The sequence below is a fragment of the Pseudophryne corroboree genome, chromosome 2 (assembly GCF_028390025.1).
Source record: "Pseudophryne corroboree isolate aPseCor3 chromosome 2, aPseCor3.hap2, whole genome shotgun sequence".
Lineage (NCBI taxonomy): Eukaryota > Metazoa > Chordata > Amphibia > Anura > Myobatrachidae > Pseudophryne > Pseudophryne corroboree.
This window is the reverse complement of record NC_086445.1, coordinates 319,633,426-319,651,541: the sequence shown is the minus strand read 5'-3', so window position 1 is coordinate 319,651,541 and position 18,116 is coordinate 319,633,426. Positions and strand designations below refer to the sequence as shown.

The 18,116-nt window shown below is 44.0% G+C and overlaps 1 protein-coding gene across 16 annotated transcripts in view; it reads left to right on the top strand.

The window, feature by feature from the left end:
• Positions 1-17,404, top strand: part of MYCBP2 (MYC binding protein 2) — a 705,517-nt gene extending 688,113 nt beyond the window's left edge. For all 16 annotated transcript variants that reach the window (XM_063952980.1, XM_063952968.1, XM_063952974.1 and 13 more), the window contains 7 exons: positions 710-813; positions 909-1,097; positions 2,307-2,414; positions 2,655-2,864; positions 13,549-13,656; positions 13,950-14,115; positions 16,428-17,404. In XM_063952980.1, coding sequence (XP_063809050.1) covers positions 710-813; positions 909-1,097; positions 2,307-2,414; positions 2,655-2,864; positions 13,549-13,656; positions 13,950-14,115; positions 16,428-16,543 — 1,001 coding nt within the window. In that variant the 3' untranslated portion in view covers positions 16,544-17,404. The remainder of the gene's footprint in view (positions 1-709; positions 814-908; positions 1,098-2,306; positions 2,415-2,654; positions 2,865-13,548; positions 13,657-13,949; positions 14,116-16,427) is intronic.
• The last annotated feature ends 712 nt before the right edge of the window (positions 17,405-18,116 follow it).

Sequence of the window (18,116 nt, the reverse complement as noted above, 5' to 3'; positions counted from 1 at the left end):
CAGAGGACTCTTGGCCTTGCAACTATGCTGAGCTGCTACCTGGTCGAGGAAGAACACCTTTGTGAAGTACTACCAGTTTGATACCCTGGCCAAAGAGGATACCCATTTTGGGCAGGCTGTGCTGCAGAAGTCTCCGCACGTTCCCGCCCGTTCTGGAAGCTTTGGGCCGTCCCCTTCGTACTAGATTCCCCAATATCCTTTATGGATGCTAGAGAAAATAGGATTTTAATTGCCTACCGGTAAATCCTTTTCTCGTAGTCCATAAGGGATATTGGGCGCCCGCCTCAGTGCATTGACTTTTCTGCAGGTTATTGTTGCTAGTTGTTATATGTTAGTGGTGTGCTGGTGTGTAAATCTCACCACTCTTCATTATCAGATTTCCTTCTCTCATATATGTCCTTTCTCCTTCGGGCACGTTTTTACCTGTAACTGCCTGTGGGAGGAGGCATAGAGGGGAGGAGCCAGCACACCCAGTTGAAGAAATTTAAAGTGCACTGGCTCCTTTGGACCCCGTCTATACCCCATTGTACTAGATTCCCCAAAATCCCTTATGGACTACGAGAAATAAATGTGTAATCCTTCAGTTAACATGTCCATTTGTCCATGACCTGAGAACCAGTAAACAGTGCTCACCACTACACATGCCACTTACTTTGACCACAGTAGAATGGAAAGTAAAGTTAGTCATGTTACGGTTTGTTTCCTATAGGGAAGCCTGCGAGCAGCAGCTCTGAAACATGCCGTTTCTGTGGCTCCAGAAATGGGACGGAGTTATCAGCTGTGGGCAGTGTGTGCTCTGATGCAGATTGCCAGGTGAGCAGAAATGCCCCAGTGACTGTTCGGGTTTTGTTGGAAACTCCTTTCACCATGCGATACTCTGATATGATGCAAATATTTTGTTATTCCAGGAGTATGCAAAGACCGCCTGTAGCAAGACCCATCCATGTGGGCATCCATGTGGGGGGGTGAAGAATGAGGACCACTGTTTGCCTTGCCTGCATGGTTGCGATAAAAGTGCAACCAGTCTGAAACAGGACGCTGATGACATGTGCATGATATGCTTTACAGAAGCACTTTCAGCTGCTCCTGCTATCCAGGTAATATTTTGGGGGGAAGGGGGGGGGGGGGTTGGGATGGGAGTTCCTCTCACTTTTAAGTACATGTTGAATCACAACAGCTTATAATTCATTAAGAAGACCTAAATATTTCACACACTGGACCCTATAGTCCTATACAAAAACAGAAATATTGCCCTGATGACAGTCTTTACTAGAATAGAGAAGGGAATTGTAGATGGGACTGTGTAACTACTCAGAAGTAAATAGTAGTAGTGTGGAGAGCTGCTTTCCCAGAAATGCCTGTAGTGTAGTTTCTGTAAGAATAGGCAAAATTCAACATTTTTTGCAAATTTGTATGTTCAAACTTGGTGATCCTGGGGCAGGTTTGTCTTTTGTCACAGGTTCAACTCTTTTTTTCTGGTAATATTTCCTGTAAGAGTTCTCTGTTTCTTGTTTCCTTAAGTTGGGGAGAACAGTATTTGTTGGCATCCATTAGTATTGTTAATGTGTTGCTAACAAATACTGTAGGTTCTTTTCACAGTTACCTCTTAATAATCCCTGTAATGTCAATCAGATCAAACCTAATAATAAAAAATAAAAAAAACATAGTTCATTCTTTTAAGAAGTGACAAAAGACCCAGGTTCCACAAGGCACAGGAGCCTTCCAGCATTATTGTCACATCAGAATTAGCTGTATGCTCATTTCACTTTCTTCAGAGTGTTGATTTATAGACGAGCGTAAAATCACTTTTACTGCCGTTTCCTGTGTGGCATATTGTGTTCCCCAGTGTTTAATGCCCAAAAGTGGTGTTTTGTCAGTTACACTTGCTAACTATTCATTGGGAGATCAAAATAAAATAAATGACTTGCCAACGTGTGGGGTTGCAGTGTTCCAGTGTACACTACGGTCCACATCTCACTTTCACATTCTTTAGAAATTTCATGTTATTTGTGTTCTTGTGAATGTTTTGCCATTGAAAAAAAAAATCTATTTTTAGGCGATTCACCTTCCCACTTTCTAGGATATTAGAACATGTTCATGTAATATAGCTTGGTATAGTATTATATCTCACGTGGTTTTCAGTGTGTAACTTTCTCCTCCAATCGTTTGAAAATGCAGACAAATGCGGCTTATCTTTAGCCATAGTGTCGTGGAGGCTGCTAATAGCCATTGTGTGAAACCTCAAATTAGCTGTAAGAAAAAAAGAGGCGTTTGGACAAAAATAAAATACTCTTATATATTTATAGCTGGATTGCAGCCACGTGTTTCACCTGCAGTGCTGTCGACGGGTTCTGGAAAACAGGTGGCTGGGGCCACGGATAACCTTTGGCTTTATGACCTGTCCTATTTGCAAGGTAATTACAATTAAAGTGTTTCAGTTGTATGTTTCATGTAAGAGTCCCTATTGTCTCATTTTACTTTTTATTATTTCCCATTTGAAGAGAAGAATGATGTTTTCCATGTAGACAAACTAAGTTGGGGCTTTTGTATTGTCAGCCTTTGTACAGTAAATTCTTGTCACAGGTGATGTGCAATGCTGTCTGAGGTGCTTAACAAAACTTTCATTCATTTCTTTAATCTCCCAACATTTTTAGAACAAAATAAATCATACAGTGTTAAAGGATCTTCTGGATCCAATCAAGGATCTTTATGAAGATGTAAGAAGAAAGGCTCTGATGAGGCTGGAATATGAAGGACTGCACAAGAGTGAAGCAATCACAACTCCGGGAGTCCGATTTTATAATGACCCAGCCAGCTATGCTATGAACAGATACGCTTACTATGTCTGCTACAAATGCAAAAAGGTAATACTGCTATTTGCATAATCTACTGAGGAGAGAATATTGTTAGTAATAGTTTTCTCAGCTTGCCGCTGATGCTGCCTACTGATTTTACTTTGAGCTTGGTCACGCAGGTGTTCAGATGGTGCCATTTACTCCTAACACTTTAATGACCACAAATAGAATGGGAGATATTCCTGGCCCATTTGCTTCTGCCCAGTGTGATGTGGTGGGTGCCTGCTGTTCATGTACAACCATTGACCTCTGTTCCCCTTAATGACTGATTTGTCTGATTATACATAGGCTTCTCATTTACTGACATAAAAAACGCCTAATGCCTTTTTTCCTTGTGCATATGCTTTAGCTGGCTCACTATAGGGAATACAACAGAGCACAACGAAGGTTAGGCAATGTGGCTTATCAGTACTTTGCCATGCACAGGGCATGTGACACAGGACGGTTGCAAACTGTCAGTGACAGTCCGCTGCCATTTGGGGGACAGGGAGGGGGCGGTGACGGCCTCCATTTCCCAAAACAGAGGCATGTCGCCTCAGTTTGTTGGGGAGGGGAAGAGGCCAGGGATCTCCGTGGTGAGTGATCTGATGCCTGTGTCCTAGGACTCAGGTCGGATCACTACTGCAGCAGAAGGCATCTACTTGTAATAGGTGCCTCCTGCTGCATTGCTATGCAGATCAGTGAGAGGAAGTAGCAGTGATAGCACCTCCAACCACATCTGAATTAGCCCCAGTAGGGTAGGTGCACACATGTCAACGTTTCTTTTTCATCCACTAGGGGTCACTGGAGTACTCTTGGGATATGGACGGCTTTAGCAGAACCAGGGCACTGAATATTTAAATTTAGTAACTCTCCTCCCCTCCATATTCCCAGAGTACCTCAGTGTTTTTTCTGTGCTCGAAGTAGCCACAAGGCTTGTGTGGAGCTCCCACACTTATTTTGAATATTTTATTTTTGATTTTCATTTTTACTAAACTTTACACACATCCCTTCCCCCCTTCCAAAAGGCGTGGGTCCGGGATTGTGGAAGCTGCTGCATGCAGCTCTTGGCATGTCGGTCCTCACTACAGAGCACCCTCATAGCCTACAGGCAACTCAGTCACTGAGACTGCAGGAGGGAGACAGAACTTACCAAAAAGCCCTGTCACAGCCTCCACCATCAGCATAAGGTAAAGGGCACTGCTCCTTTTATTTATATTGCTGGGGGTAGGAGCGGTCAGCTCACGCAGCCGCCCGCCATGTGGGGTCTGAAAAGTTTTCTATTTTATTCTTAGCCCTGCGCCGCTGCTACCACGGTCACACCCAGCCGCCCGCCAGCGCCGGCCACTACCCAGCCCCGGACTGCTATGCTAGTACTAGCAGCCGCCGCTGGGCGCTCCCCACCGCTCGGCTCCCTGCGCTGCTGCACTCCCCCTCCCTTTCGCTTCAGAGCTCCGGGCCGCGAACGGCGGCTGGCGCGGCTCTGTCTGCCGGGGGAGGAGAGAGGGGAGACTGACCGCGGACAGTGCTTGCTGCCGCGGTCCGTCTGTGAGGGGGAGGTCGCGTGGGAGAGGAGAGGATTGTGCCCGCATTGAAGCGAGAGGCCCCATAAACTAAGCTGCATTTTAATGCAGCAGCACATTATATGCACAGCACACGTTCAGGCTTTTAAGCCTATATTGCATATAGCTTTAAATAGATGGGTATATATGCTTGTGTATTTGGATATATATATATATATATATATATATATATATATATATAATGGATGTAGGTATATATATCTTTGTATATATTTAGCACATGGCAGGACGCCATTTTAACTTTACTTCCTGCTTCTTTTTTCAGGAAGTTGCTGTCCTACTACACTCGGCCATCAGATGGAGCATGGGTGTTACTAGGAATTTTGCACAGATCAGGTTTCATGTAGTGTAGCCCATGTGCACTGCACTTCAGGCTTATATACACTTTAGTAACATTTACTGAGTCGTGGGACTTGTTTATCTTTGTCTACTTGTCTGTCTCTGTACATAATGAGTAAGGCTAATGCTAACTCAAAAGCAGCTTAACTGCAACGTCTGTGCGTGTGTGACCTGAGGGATCTACCACATGCACAATATGTTTGTAAATACAGCTACGAATACGTTCCCTTCCCCTCAGCCTCCATACCAAGGCTGGAGGATGTAATGTCGGGTTTACAATCGAAAATGGCCACGGCATGTAAGGAACGTGAGACGGCGAGATCTGAGGCTAGGGCAATGCCTCCTGAGATACCAGTAGGGGCTCAGGAGACGTCCAGGACTTTGCACAAAAGTCTAGCTCTATTCCGAAAAATAGTTATCATTTGTCTTATAACTTCCCAGTTTCAGGTATGTTGCGTTATGACGATTCAATGCCATACCTCATATCGCAGGAAGAATATGAGGAGGGTGAGGTGTGCCAGTAGTCAGATAGTGAGGTTACTGATAGCCCAGCCATTGATAATCTCATCAGGGCAGTACATCAGGTTCTAGATTGTACAGACTGAAGAACCTATTTCAAATGAAGTGTTATTTGCTAAACAACAGAGATCTCCAGTGTGTTTTCCTTATTCAGATTCTCTTAATAAACCAGAGTCTATGAATGGGATAATCCACCGGCTGTGGATTCGCTGGTGTCAAAACTTTCACAGAGTTACCCATTCCAACTGCTACTACGCTTAAAGACCCGTCAGAGTGTAAGCTAGAAGCTATACTAAAGTCAATGTATACAGCAGCCGGGGTGTTGCTTAGATCTACTTTAGGGGGAATTTGGGAGAATAAGGCTGTAGTTGCGTGGATAACACAGCTCAGGTCAGCCTACGGGAAGACCACCTTATACTACTCACTGATCACATCTGTGAATCTGCTGAGTATCTAGGGATGGCTTCTATGGACGTCAGCCAGGTTTGTTATCGCCTTTCAGCTTCACTAGTTTACGGCACGACGTGCCCTCTGGCTGCGTTCTTGGCAGACGGAGGCAGAGGTTAAACGAGGTATAGAAGCGTTACCTTACGCTGGCGTGAAATTGTTTGGTCCTGAAGTGGACATATGGGTTTCTGAGGTACCTAGACGGTAATACTCTGGACCAGTGTACCAATCCTTTAGACCTCAGCCCTTTCAAGGCCGTGATACAGGAACAACCACACACGGAAGACGTGGTAGAGGACGTGGTTTCAACAAACCACTAACCGTCGTCAGGACGCTAAGACCATCGACAAGCCAGTGGCATGACGGGCTCCCAGCCCATCTCGGATCTCCAGTTGTGGGGGCACGCCTTCAGACGTTCCATTTGGCGTGGTTCCAGACATCCACAGATGGGTGGATCTGCAATTTAGTGTAAAAAGGTTACAAAATAGAGTTCGACTGTCTCCCGCCACTGCTGTTTTTCAAGACAGGACTGCCTGTGTCGGACGACAAGAGGGCGGTTCTGCAAATTGCCATTCAGTCTCTGCTGGATTCCGCAGTTTGGATTCCGGTCCCTGTACACCAACAAGGTCAGGGTTATTATTCCAGTCTGTTTGTGGCACCAAAGCCAGATGGCTCGGTCAGGCCAATATTGAACTTACAGGGCCTCAATCAGTACGTCACTTACTACAGATTCAAGTTGGAATCTCTGCGGTCAGTAATTGCAGGTTTAGAGCCACAAGAATTCAGGATTGCGCTGGATCTCAAGGATGCGTACTTACACATTCCGATTTGCCCACCTCATCAGAGGTTCTTGCGTTTTGCGATACGGCAGAACCATTACCAGTTTCAGGCTCTACCGTTTGGCCTCTCGTCAGTGCCTCGGGTATTCACCAAAGTGATGTCTGTGATGATAGCTCATCTCAGACCCTTAGGAGTGATAATAGTTCCGTACTTGGACGATCTGCTCATCAAAGCTCCGTCTCAACAGATGCTCCTCCAACATGCGTTGCTAACGTACAATGTACTAGTTCAGCACGGTTGGATTGTCAACTTCAAGAAATCACATCTAATTCCGTCTCAACGACTTCAATTCCTAGGTATGATTCTCGATACGGTAAATCAAAGAATTTACCTACCAGAACAGAAAGTACAGATTATTCATCATCTGGTACAATTAGTGCTCAAGCCACGCACAGTCTCGGTACATTTGTGCATTCGCCTCTTAGGCACGATGGTGGTGGCTTTCGAAGCGCTTCAGGTCGGAAGATTTCACTCGCGTCCTTTTCAACTGGATATGCTCGCACAGTGGTCGGGCTCGCATCTGCAGATTCACCACAGGGTGAGGTTGTCGCCACGGACCAGAGTATCTCTACTCTGGTGGCTCAAAGTACACAATCTAACCGCAGGGAAACGGGTCAGCGCCTGGAATTGGATAATTTTAACGACGGACGCGAGTCTCAGAGGTTGGGGAGCTGTGGTTCAAAATTGTCAGCTCCAGGGTCTCTGGGCAGATCACGAAAGATTGCTGTCTCTAAATGTCCTGGAACTCCAGGTAATTTACAATCCGCTACGACAAGTAGTGCACATGCTCCGGTCTCAGACTGTCCAGGTGCAGTCAGACAACGCGACGGCGGTCGCGTACATTAAGAAACAAGGAGGAACGAGAAGCCGCATGGCCATGCGGGAAGTAGCTCGAATCCTCATTTGGGCCGAGCATCACCAAGTGATATTGTCGGCAGTGTTCATTCCGGGAGTGGACAACTGGGAGGCGGATTATCTCAGACGTCGGGATTTTCAACCAGGAAAATGGGCATTAAATCCAGAAGTGTTGCACATGTTGGTCCAAAGGTGGGGTTACCCTCAAGTGGACCTGACGCCACAATCACCAAACGCCCCAGTATGTGTCCAGAAAGAGAGATCCAAAGGCAGTGGCGGTGGATGCTCTCACAATCGCGTGGCCGTACAGCCTCGTGTATCTGTTTCCACCATTTCCGCTGCTCCCTCTGTTGCTAAAACGGATCAAAAGAGAGTCAGCCACAGTCATACTAGTGGTGCCTCATTGGCCTCGGAGAGCTTGGTTCTCGGATCTCCGCGGATTACTCGCAGACGATCCTTGGCCGCTCCCACTACGTCTGGACCTGTTACAACAGGGTCCGTTCCTTTACCCCAATTTAGCGCGGCTGCGTTTGACGGGGTGGCTGTTGAGACCGCCCTCTTAAGAAGAGAGGGCATTCCAGAATCGGTTATACCAACCATATTACGTGCTAGGAAGCCAGTTACGGCAGCTCATTATTACAGAATTTGGCGTGCCTATATAGGTTGGTGTGAAGCTCGGAAGTTTCCGACATCATCTTTCAAGTTCTCCCGTCTATTGTTATTTCTACAGACGGGGTTAGATCAGTAGTGGATCTTGCCACGGGCAAGCAGGACTTTTGCCCGGGGCGCCGCCTTCCGGAGGGCGCAGGGCGCCATCCGGAGGGTGCCGCACCAGGACAAGATCCGCTGCTGCCCGCTGCCGCTGTGAAGGGAAACTAGATGCGTACGCGTCTCGTTTCCCTTCGTGGAGAGGTCCTTTTACTGTGCGGTGCGCGATGACGTCATCGCGCACCGCACATCATTTCAGTCTGTACAGGGGGCATAAATGACCACGCCCCTGTACGAAACCACGCCCCCTATTGTCGCCCGGGGCGCACAGGTACCGGCCCTGGGTTAGATGGAGGACTGCGTTTATCTACACTAAAGGTGCAGGTATCTGCTTTGTCAATTTACTTTCAAAGACGATTGGCTCTATTGCCGTCTGTACACACCTTTCTGCAAGGTGTCCTCAGAGTACAGCCTCCATTCATTCCACCTACAGCGCAATGGGACTTGAATCTGGTTTTAGATTTCTTACAGTCTTCATATTTTGAACCCTTACAACAAGTGGATATTAAGTTTCTCACTTGGAAAACACTTTTTCTCCTAGCCTTAGCTTCGGCAAGGCGTGTTTCAGATTTGGGTGCCTTGTCATGCAAGCCACCGAATTTGGTGTTTCATGATGACAGAGCGGAACTTCGGACGAATCCCGCTTTCTTACCAAAGGTAGTGTCATCTTTTCACATCAATCAACCAATAGTAGTTCCGGTGTTAACAGGAAATTCTGGAACTTTGGATGTGGTACGCGCATTACGCGTTTATGTATCCCGAACGTCTACAGTTCGTAAGACGGATACGTTGTTTGTTCTCTATGATGCTGCCAAGATGGGTTGGCCAGCTTCTAAGCAGACCTTATCCAGATGGATTAAACTGACCATACGTCAGGCTTACCTTCATGCTAGGTTACAGCCACCTACATCAGTAACAGCTCATTCCACACGTTCTGTGGGAACTTCATGGGAAGCTGGTCGTGGGGCTTCTACGACGCAGCTTTGCCGTGCGGCTACATGGTCATCAGTGCACACGTTTGTGCGCTATTACAAGTTTGATACGTTTGCGGCATCAGTATCTAGCTTTGGCTGCCTAGTGTTACAGGTGCCAAACATCTCTTGCCCACGGGGGAAGCTTTGGTACGTCCCAAGAGTACTCCAGTGACCCCTAGTGGATGAAAAAGAAAATAGGATTTTGGTACTTACCAGGTAAATCCTTTTCTTTGAATCCATAGGGGGCACTGGACGCCCACCCTGAGCAGTTTTACCTAGTTTGTGGTAAGTTCAGGGGATCTTATGGTAACACATTCTCACCGACTGGTTCAAATTTTCAAGTTCTATCTGTTATGGTGTCAACTGTTTAGTTGTCAGTTACTTTATGTGTCAACTTTATTGTTGTCCGTTATGTTATATGTAATTCTCCATTGTCAAACTCTATCGCTCCTGTTCGGCTCTGTAAAAAACACTGAGGTACTCTGGGAATATGGAGGGGAGGAGAGTTACTAAATTTAAATATTCAGTGCCCTGGTTCTGCTAAAGCCGTCCATATCCCAAGAGTACTCCAGTGACCCCTATGGATTCAAAGAAAATAATTTACCTGGTAAGTACCAAAATCCTATTATCCTTAGCTCAGAAGAGTTTTCTACCACTGTCACATCTGACCTAAGAAACATTAGAAGGCTAATAATATGATGTCTAGGGGAGTGGTATGATTGGTCGACAGCTATCATGTCTATACGGATGCCATGTCGATATACTGTATTAGCTTATCTTTATGGCCCAGTGGTCACGTATGTATGTATGTATGTCCCAGTCGCTCCAGTGAGGCTTCTGGGTTTCGGCAGTCATGTGAGTGTCACATCTGCCAGAGGCCTGTGATGGAGTGGGGTATTGGTTAGTATTTTGGCCCTCATTCCGAGTTGATCGGTCGCAAGGCGAATTTAGCAGAGTTACACACGCTTAGTCTACGCCTACTGGGAGTGTATCTTAGCATCTTAAAAGTGCGAACGAAGTTTACGCAATATTGCGAACAAAAAAAACATAGCAGTTTTAGAGTAGCTCCAGACTTACTCTGCCTGTGCGATCAGTTCAGTGCTTGTCGTTCCTGGTTTGACGTCACAAACACTCCCAGCGTTCGCCCAGACACTCCCCCGTTTCTCCGGCCACTCCTGCGTTTTTTCCGGAAACGGTAGCGTTTTCAGCCACACGCCCATAAAACGCCGTGTTTCCGCCCAGTAACACCCATTTCCTGTCAATCACACTACGTGATTGACAGGAAAAAAGCCGTGAGTAAAAATCCTTTCTTCATAGCAGAATTACTTAGCGCAGTCGCAGTGCGAACATTGCGCATGCGCTCTAAGCTGATTTTCACTGCGATGCGAAAAAAAAGAACGAGCGAACGACTCGGAATGAGGGCCTTTATCTCTATCCCAACCCCAAATCCTCCCCATAGTGCCTACCTTCCACCGCAGCCTAACTCTTACCGTTGTCTTCCTAAAAATGTCAACATTTGACATCGCGACATTCTGGGAAGTTGACCTGGGGCCGTGTTGAACTATGTTGACATTGATACCAATTTTAAGAGCTCTGTTGTGTGTGTGTGTAGAAATAGATGTGGGCAAATTGATGCACAAGATCATGTTGTCAATTGTACTTTTACATGAAGCAGAGTAAAAACATTGAATTTGTCTTCTTTGATTTTAATCTGTAATGTGGTTGGAAATGGTGATTTACATTCTGTTCTATGTTACTGTGCTTTAGTAACATAGTTAATGAGGTTGAAAAAGACAAAATGTCCATCGAGTTAAACCTTTATTATAATTCTTACGCTAATCTGTATGTAACAGTAATTTTACAATAATGATCCAGATAAATTATTACAGTAAGTCTAACAACTTTAATTTGTGCTTTTTCTAAAATACCCTATACTTAAATGCTATATCCTTGGATATTTCTTTCAGTTAGGAATTTATCTAATCCATTTTTAAACATATGGACTAAGTCCACCATTACTACCTTCTCTGGCAAGAATTCCAAATCCTTACTGTGAAGAACCCTTTCCTTAGTTGGGTATGAAATATTATCTCCTCTAACCTCAGAGGGTGTCCACTTGTCCTGTGTAGAGATTTTTCAATAAACAAATCGCTTGATAGATCCTTGTATTGTCCCTTTATATGTTTGTAAATATTAATAATGTCTCCTCTTAGCTGCCTCTTTTCGAGTGTAAACATATCTAACCTAGAAAGCCTTTCCTCATAATCCAGTGCCTCTAACTCCTCAATCAATTTTGGTGGCTCACCTCTGAACCCTTTCAAGTTCCAAGATATCTTTTTTTATAGTGTGGTGCCCAGAACTGAACGCAATAATCAAGGTGCGGCCGTACCGATGATTTATACAGTGGCAGGATTACACTCTCATCCCTTGTCTCCATACCCCGTTTTATGCATGCTAATACCTTATTTGCCTTTGTTGCTGCACTTTGACATTGGGTACTACTACTAAGTCTATCACCAATGAGCACCCCCAAATCTTTTTCAACTACCCTTTCCCCTACATTTTCCCCATTTAATTTATAGGCCGCATGATTGTTTTTAGTCCCAAAGTGCATAACTTTACATTTTTCTATATTGAACCTCATTCTCCATTTATCTCCCCAAACTTCCAGTACTCAACATCCTTGTCTGAATTAATTATTCTACACAGTTTAGTATCGGCTACAAAAATTTACACTGTGCTTTCCAGACCCACTCCTAGGTCATTAAAATATATGTTAAACAGTAGTGGTCGGAGTACTGACCCTTGCGGTATTCCACTGAGTACTGAGGCCCAGTCGGAAAACATCCTATTAACCACCACTCGCTGTTCCCTGTTATCCAGCCAATTACTTACCCAAGTACAAATAGTGTTTCCTAAACCAAGTTTTCTTAATTTGAAAATCAGTCTCATGGCACTGTGTTGAAGGCTTTAGCAAAATCTAAATAGACCACATCCACTGCTTTACCCTGATCAATATTATCGCTCACTTTCTCATAGACGCTAATTAAGTTAGTTTGACATGACCTGTCCCTCAGAAAACCATGCTGGTTCGTATTAATAACTTTGTTGGTTTCCAAGTACTCCTGTATGCTATCCCTTATTATACCTTCCAGTATTTTCCACACTATAGATGTCAAACTTACCGGTCTTTAGTTACCGTGATGAGTTTTAATTCCCTTTTTAAATATTGGGACTACCTCTGCTATACGCTAGTAATTGAATCATAGAAAATCAAATATAAGGACCTTGCTAGTTCTGAGTTAAGCTCCATAAGCACCCTTGGGTGAACTCCATCCGGACCAGGAGATTTATTTATCTTAATTTTACTAGTCTCTCCCAGACTACTTCCTCATTTAACCAAGTACTTAGCAATGGGACGTAATCATAGCTTTTGGTGGGCACTGTACCCACCTACTGGTCCCCTCTAGTAAACACTGATGAAAAAAGTGTGTTCAATAGGTCTGCTTTATCTTTGTCATCATTAATCAATACACCCAACTCACCCTTTAACGGTCATATATTAAAAAAAAACATTATTTCTACCGAATGCTTTGTGTTTTCCTCTTGTATGATTAGAAATCATCACATACCTTTACCCATTTTCTTTTCAGATGTCTCTGCAGGGCTGTAGCTCAGGGATACAGTTTTTAGCCACTTTCAATGGATTTATTATATTAAGATCTCTTAGAATTACTGTAGCCGGCATTTAGCAGATTTGATGCCATTATCATAACTTACAAAGAGTTCATGGGCTCCCTCATCAAAGTCATATTGTAGCACAGGAGTTGGGGTATTCAGTCTCCTACTTCCAGTGGGTATTGTCTAGCCCCATTAGTTAGTACTAGTTCCTCTAATTGGCTTTGGAGAAAAAGATTTATTGATAAGCACAAATAAACTTTTATCAGCTATCTGTGTGGGCAGACTAACTAACTACTGGCTATGTCCTAAAGCCAAACTCGTGTTCTTTGTGTGTTTTGCATGGCTCTTTGGGCACTGTCCCACCATCCTGTCAGTATATTCCCTGGAAGGGGGAGTGGGATACTAGGAGTTATTGAGGTCACTCTCCCACCATAGTAGTGGTGAATAGATACTGCACATTTACAGAGAGGCTGGTGGCATCTCGTGATGCGCTGAGCCCACCCCCGACGTCACGAGGATCAGATGTGTGAGATGCGGCCATGACCCCAACGCATGCACTCTAAGTCCGGACTCCCCACTCCCAAATGTTGGAAAGTTCAGTTTTGTACGGATTAATATCTGTTCAAGCTCAGCACATGAAATGTAATCTAGCTGAAATCATGTTTCTGTATATATTAGCTTACAGCTGAATTATTCTTCCTGTTTCAGGCATATTTTGGTGGTGAAGCGCGTTGTGATGCAGAAGCCGGCCAAGGAGATGACTATGATCCAAGAGAGCTGATTTGTGGAGCTTGTTCAGATGTATCCAGGGCTCAGGTATGGTTATTCTCTACTGTGTAGAAAACTTGCTTAACTCCATCAGTAACAGGATGTGCTGGCCTGTACTGTAGTTGGCAAATAATGCAGTAACATAATACAAATTTGAAGTATGTTTGCCATACACATGGTCATATTCATGCACTTTTGTCCATTTAAGACTGCTGAAGACGTGGGTGACATTGCTGCATGTCTGTGTGTAATCAAGTATTGGACGCTTTTAAAAATATAAGTGTACATAGTAAACTTACAGAGGAGTACAATGCTGACACTGTTTTGTTCCTATGCGACAGATGTGCCCAAAACACGGTACAGATTTCCTAGAATACAAGTGTCGTTACTGCTGCTCGGTGGCTGTCTTTTTCTGCTTTGGAACAACACATTTTTGTAATGCTTGCCACGATGACTTCCAGAGAATGACCAGCATACTTAAAGAAGAACTTCCACATTGTCCTGCAGGTTAGTGTGGTAACATATTTGTGACCTCGCTAGTTACAGGGCCCTGTCATGCTACAATCTAAATTAAATAGGGCCTGGCCCTACTGTTATGTTCCAATGAACAGTAACTAATAGTGCACAGTAAAGAAACTGAAGGGGGGGGGACAAATCAAGCAATGCTCTGTGTGGCAGTATTTAGGGAGTAGTGGTGGGGTGTGGCATAAATGTTCTGTGTGGCAGGACTTGGGGATTAGTGGCGGTGTGTGGTATAAATGCTCTGTGTGGCAGAACGTGGGGATTAGTGATGAGGTGTGGTATAAATGCTCTGTGTGGCAGGACTTAGGGAATAGTGTCAGGGTGTGGTATAAATACTCTGTGTGGCAGGACGTGGGGATTAGTGGCGGTGTGTGGTATAAATGCTCTGTGTGGCAGGACTTGGGGAGTAGTGGGCGCATGTGGTATAAATGCTCTGTCTGGCAGAAGGTGGGGATTAGTGATCAGGTGTGGTATAAATGCTCTGTGTGGCAGGACTTAGGGAATAGTGTCAGGGTGTGGTATAATTACTCTGTGTGGCAGGACGTGGGAAATAGTGGCAAAGTGTGGTATAAATGCTCTGTGTGGCAGAACTTGGGGAGTAGTGGCGGAGTGTGGTATAAATGCTCTGTGTGGCGGGGTGTGGTATAAATGCTCTGTGTGGCAGGACTTGGGGAATAGTGGTTGGGTGTGGTATAAATGCTCTGTGTGACAGGACTTGGGGGATAGTGGCAGGGTGTGGTATAAATGCTCTGTGTGGCAGAACTTGGGGAGTAGTGGCGGAGTGTGGTATAAATGCTCTGTGTGGCGGGGTGTGGTATAAATGTTCTGTGTGGCTGGATGTGGTATAAATGCTCTGTGTGGCGGGGTGTGGTATAAATGCTCTGTGTGGCGGGGTGTGGTATAAATGCTCTGTGTGGCAGGACTTGGGGAATAGTGGCGGGGTGTGGTATAAATGCTCTGTGTGGCGGGGTGTGGTATAAATGCTCTGTGTGGTAGGACTTGGGGAATAGTGGCAGGGTGTGGTATAAATGCTCTGTGTGGCAGGACTTGGGGAATAGTGGCGGGGTGTGGTATAAATGCTCTGTGTGGCGGGACTTGGGGAAGAGTGGCGGGGTGTGGTATATATTCTAGACACACAATCTCAATATTCATTGTAAGGTAATGTCGAGCTTGACCATGTTAACATTCAGCTTGTCAATGCTGAAATAATATAGATCTAGTATTTTTATGGTTAACACTAACCTTAATGGAAATGTTGACATTATGACAATGTCGACATTTTGGAGGTGTTGACATTTCAACCATGTTGAGATTGTGAACGTCAATAAGGTGACGACATACCTAGTGGATAGTGATTAATGATGCATGCACCAATTAGTTTTATTGGGAGAGATGTATCAAACCTTGGAGAGAGATAAAGTACCAATCAATCAGCTTCTGTAATTTTTCAAATGCAGCCTGTTGCTTCGAGCTGATTGGTTGGTACTTTACTTCTCTCTCAAAGGTGTGCTACATCTCCCCATAGTCTAGTTATTCTCTGTCCTGCAAAGTCCACATCAGTTTCATGGATTCAGAAAGTCATGAATGATTCCTGTCCTCTTAGTTATGAGACTGCCCCTTGTCTTAAGCAGAACAACTAAATGTAGATAACACTTTTGCTAAATAGTTGTTTGCGGGCAGTGGTGTCTCAGCCATACCAATGAAGACAAACCGCTGTGATTTAGTAGACTGTGTATGGTGTGATAAAGATCATAACGCAAACTGATTTCATTGACTCGTGTCAGCAAAGGGGCAAATAAACGACAAAATATACAATCAGATAAAACTATGGGCCTAATTCAGAGTTGATCGCAGCAGCAAATTTGTTAGCAGTTGGGCAAAACTATGTGCACTACAGGCGGGGCAGATGTAACATCTGCAGAGAGAGTTAGATTTGGGTGGGGTGTGTTCAAACTGAAATCTTAATTGCAGTGTAACAATAAAGCAGCCAGTATTTACCCTGCACAGAAACAAAATTACCCACCCAAATCTAACTCTATCTGCAAATGTTGTATCTGCCCCACCTGCAGTGCACATGGTTTTGCCCAACTGTTAACAAAGTTGCTTATGCGATCAACTCTGAATGACCCCCTGTGTGTTTGCCATTTAAATGCTCATGCAATAAAAGCACACAGTACTGACAGTCATGTACAAACATGGCATTGTAAAGTTGCAGACATGGTCTAATCACATTCTCATTTTACATCATAAAGTACGGCATTAACGTTAGTGTTATTATCTGACTTTTCTTGTTGTAGGTCCAAAAGGTAAACAACTTGAAGGAACAGAGTGTCCTCTTCATGTAGTCCACCCACCCACTGGAGAAGAGTTTGCCTTGGGTTGTGGAGTGTGCAGAAATGCCCACACGTTTTAAATGAGCCTATTATTATTATTTTCCTTTTTTGGAGAAGATTGCGACAGTCTATAGCAGTCCGTCACGCCAGGCAGGTTCTGGACGACAGCCTCCGGTCAGGATGGGACCACATAAAGAGTGTGCGAACAAGGTTAAACAGGAAGGACCCACCAGATACAGCTGTGTATTCACAATCCATGCTCTTCAAACCAAATGTTAAAATATTCTTTTGAAACTGAAACGTTGATAACGCGAGGTGCTTGCATGTGGTCATTACGTATAGCACCATTGACAAGGCATCAGATGTGTACAAACATGCCTGTATACACAGCATATAGAACGGCTCCCCATATCAAGGATATATAAATAAATGTATACAGTATATGTATGACCAGAAGAGGAATTACAGTAATGAGCACTGACTTTCCAATAGCCCTGTACAGTAGACCTGCCTCGTGGAGAAAGGGGAGAATGATTATCTTCTAGACTGTTAATATAACTATCTGGTTGCTGGAGAGCTGTGCTGTGTGCTCAGCAGAGAATGCAGACATACTGCATTTGGTGGGCACAGAATCTTTACAAGGTATAAAAGTTGTAACAAATGCTGTACATAGTACATAAAGATATCAATGTTTGTCCTGTATAAGATTTATTACATTACAAAGGCAGTTTCATTTAAACTTCTGGGTTATGTTTGAGCCTGAAATTTTAATGAAGTGCAATACTGAGTGTGCCTCATATCTTTGCAGCTGTAAACTTTATGGAATGTACATGTCAAAAAAAGCCACTGTACATTTTTATACAGTGACAGTCTGGTGAATGTTTAGGATCTTATTTAAGAGGAATGGCTTTTAAAAAGAAAAAAATAAAGAGTTAAATCATGTTATTGGTCTAGTCTTTATTAATTTGATTTTATTTGAGTTTTTCGATTTTCTTTTTCAATCGTGTTTATGTATTTTTTAAAACAGAAAACATTCAAAGTACAATACATTTTTAAGTGAAAATATATATAATGCTTTCAATAAGAACATAAATAAAGACATGCTATAGTACAGTTTAAATAGCTTGAAAATGGACAGTAGAGAAGAAATGATGTTTGACACTCATATTACAAAGTTGTATATAAACCCAGGCAGTAATTGTGCAATATATCTTACCTGATTTAATAAACAGTATTGAACACTCATGGGCAACTAGAACACACAAGTTATGTAGATTTACTATATTCCAAAGCATATGCGGACCCCGGCCATCTTGACCATATTTTTCTAATTTAGGAAGGTACTTTCTCTTATAGTATCTTATACAAAACCTCTCATGGCTGATATTTGAATTAACCAGGGCAACCCATTCTGAGAAAGAGGGAGTGACAGAAGCCATCCAGTGTCTAGCTATGCAAACCTTTGCTAACTTGCATAGATTGCTAATGTAAAGCTGGAACACAGAGATCATAGTGTGGTATTCAATTGTTTAATGCCCTCGATCTTCCATCTAAAGTAATGGGAGATGGTGGGGTGCAGTTCAGTTGGGGTTTTTTTCTGCTGATCGCGCCCCTAAAGGTTGGGTTTAGCCGTGTAAAGCAGCTAAACCCGAC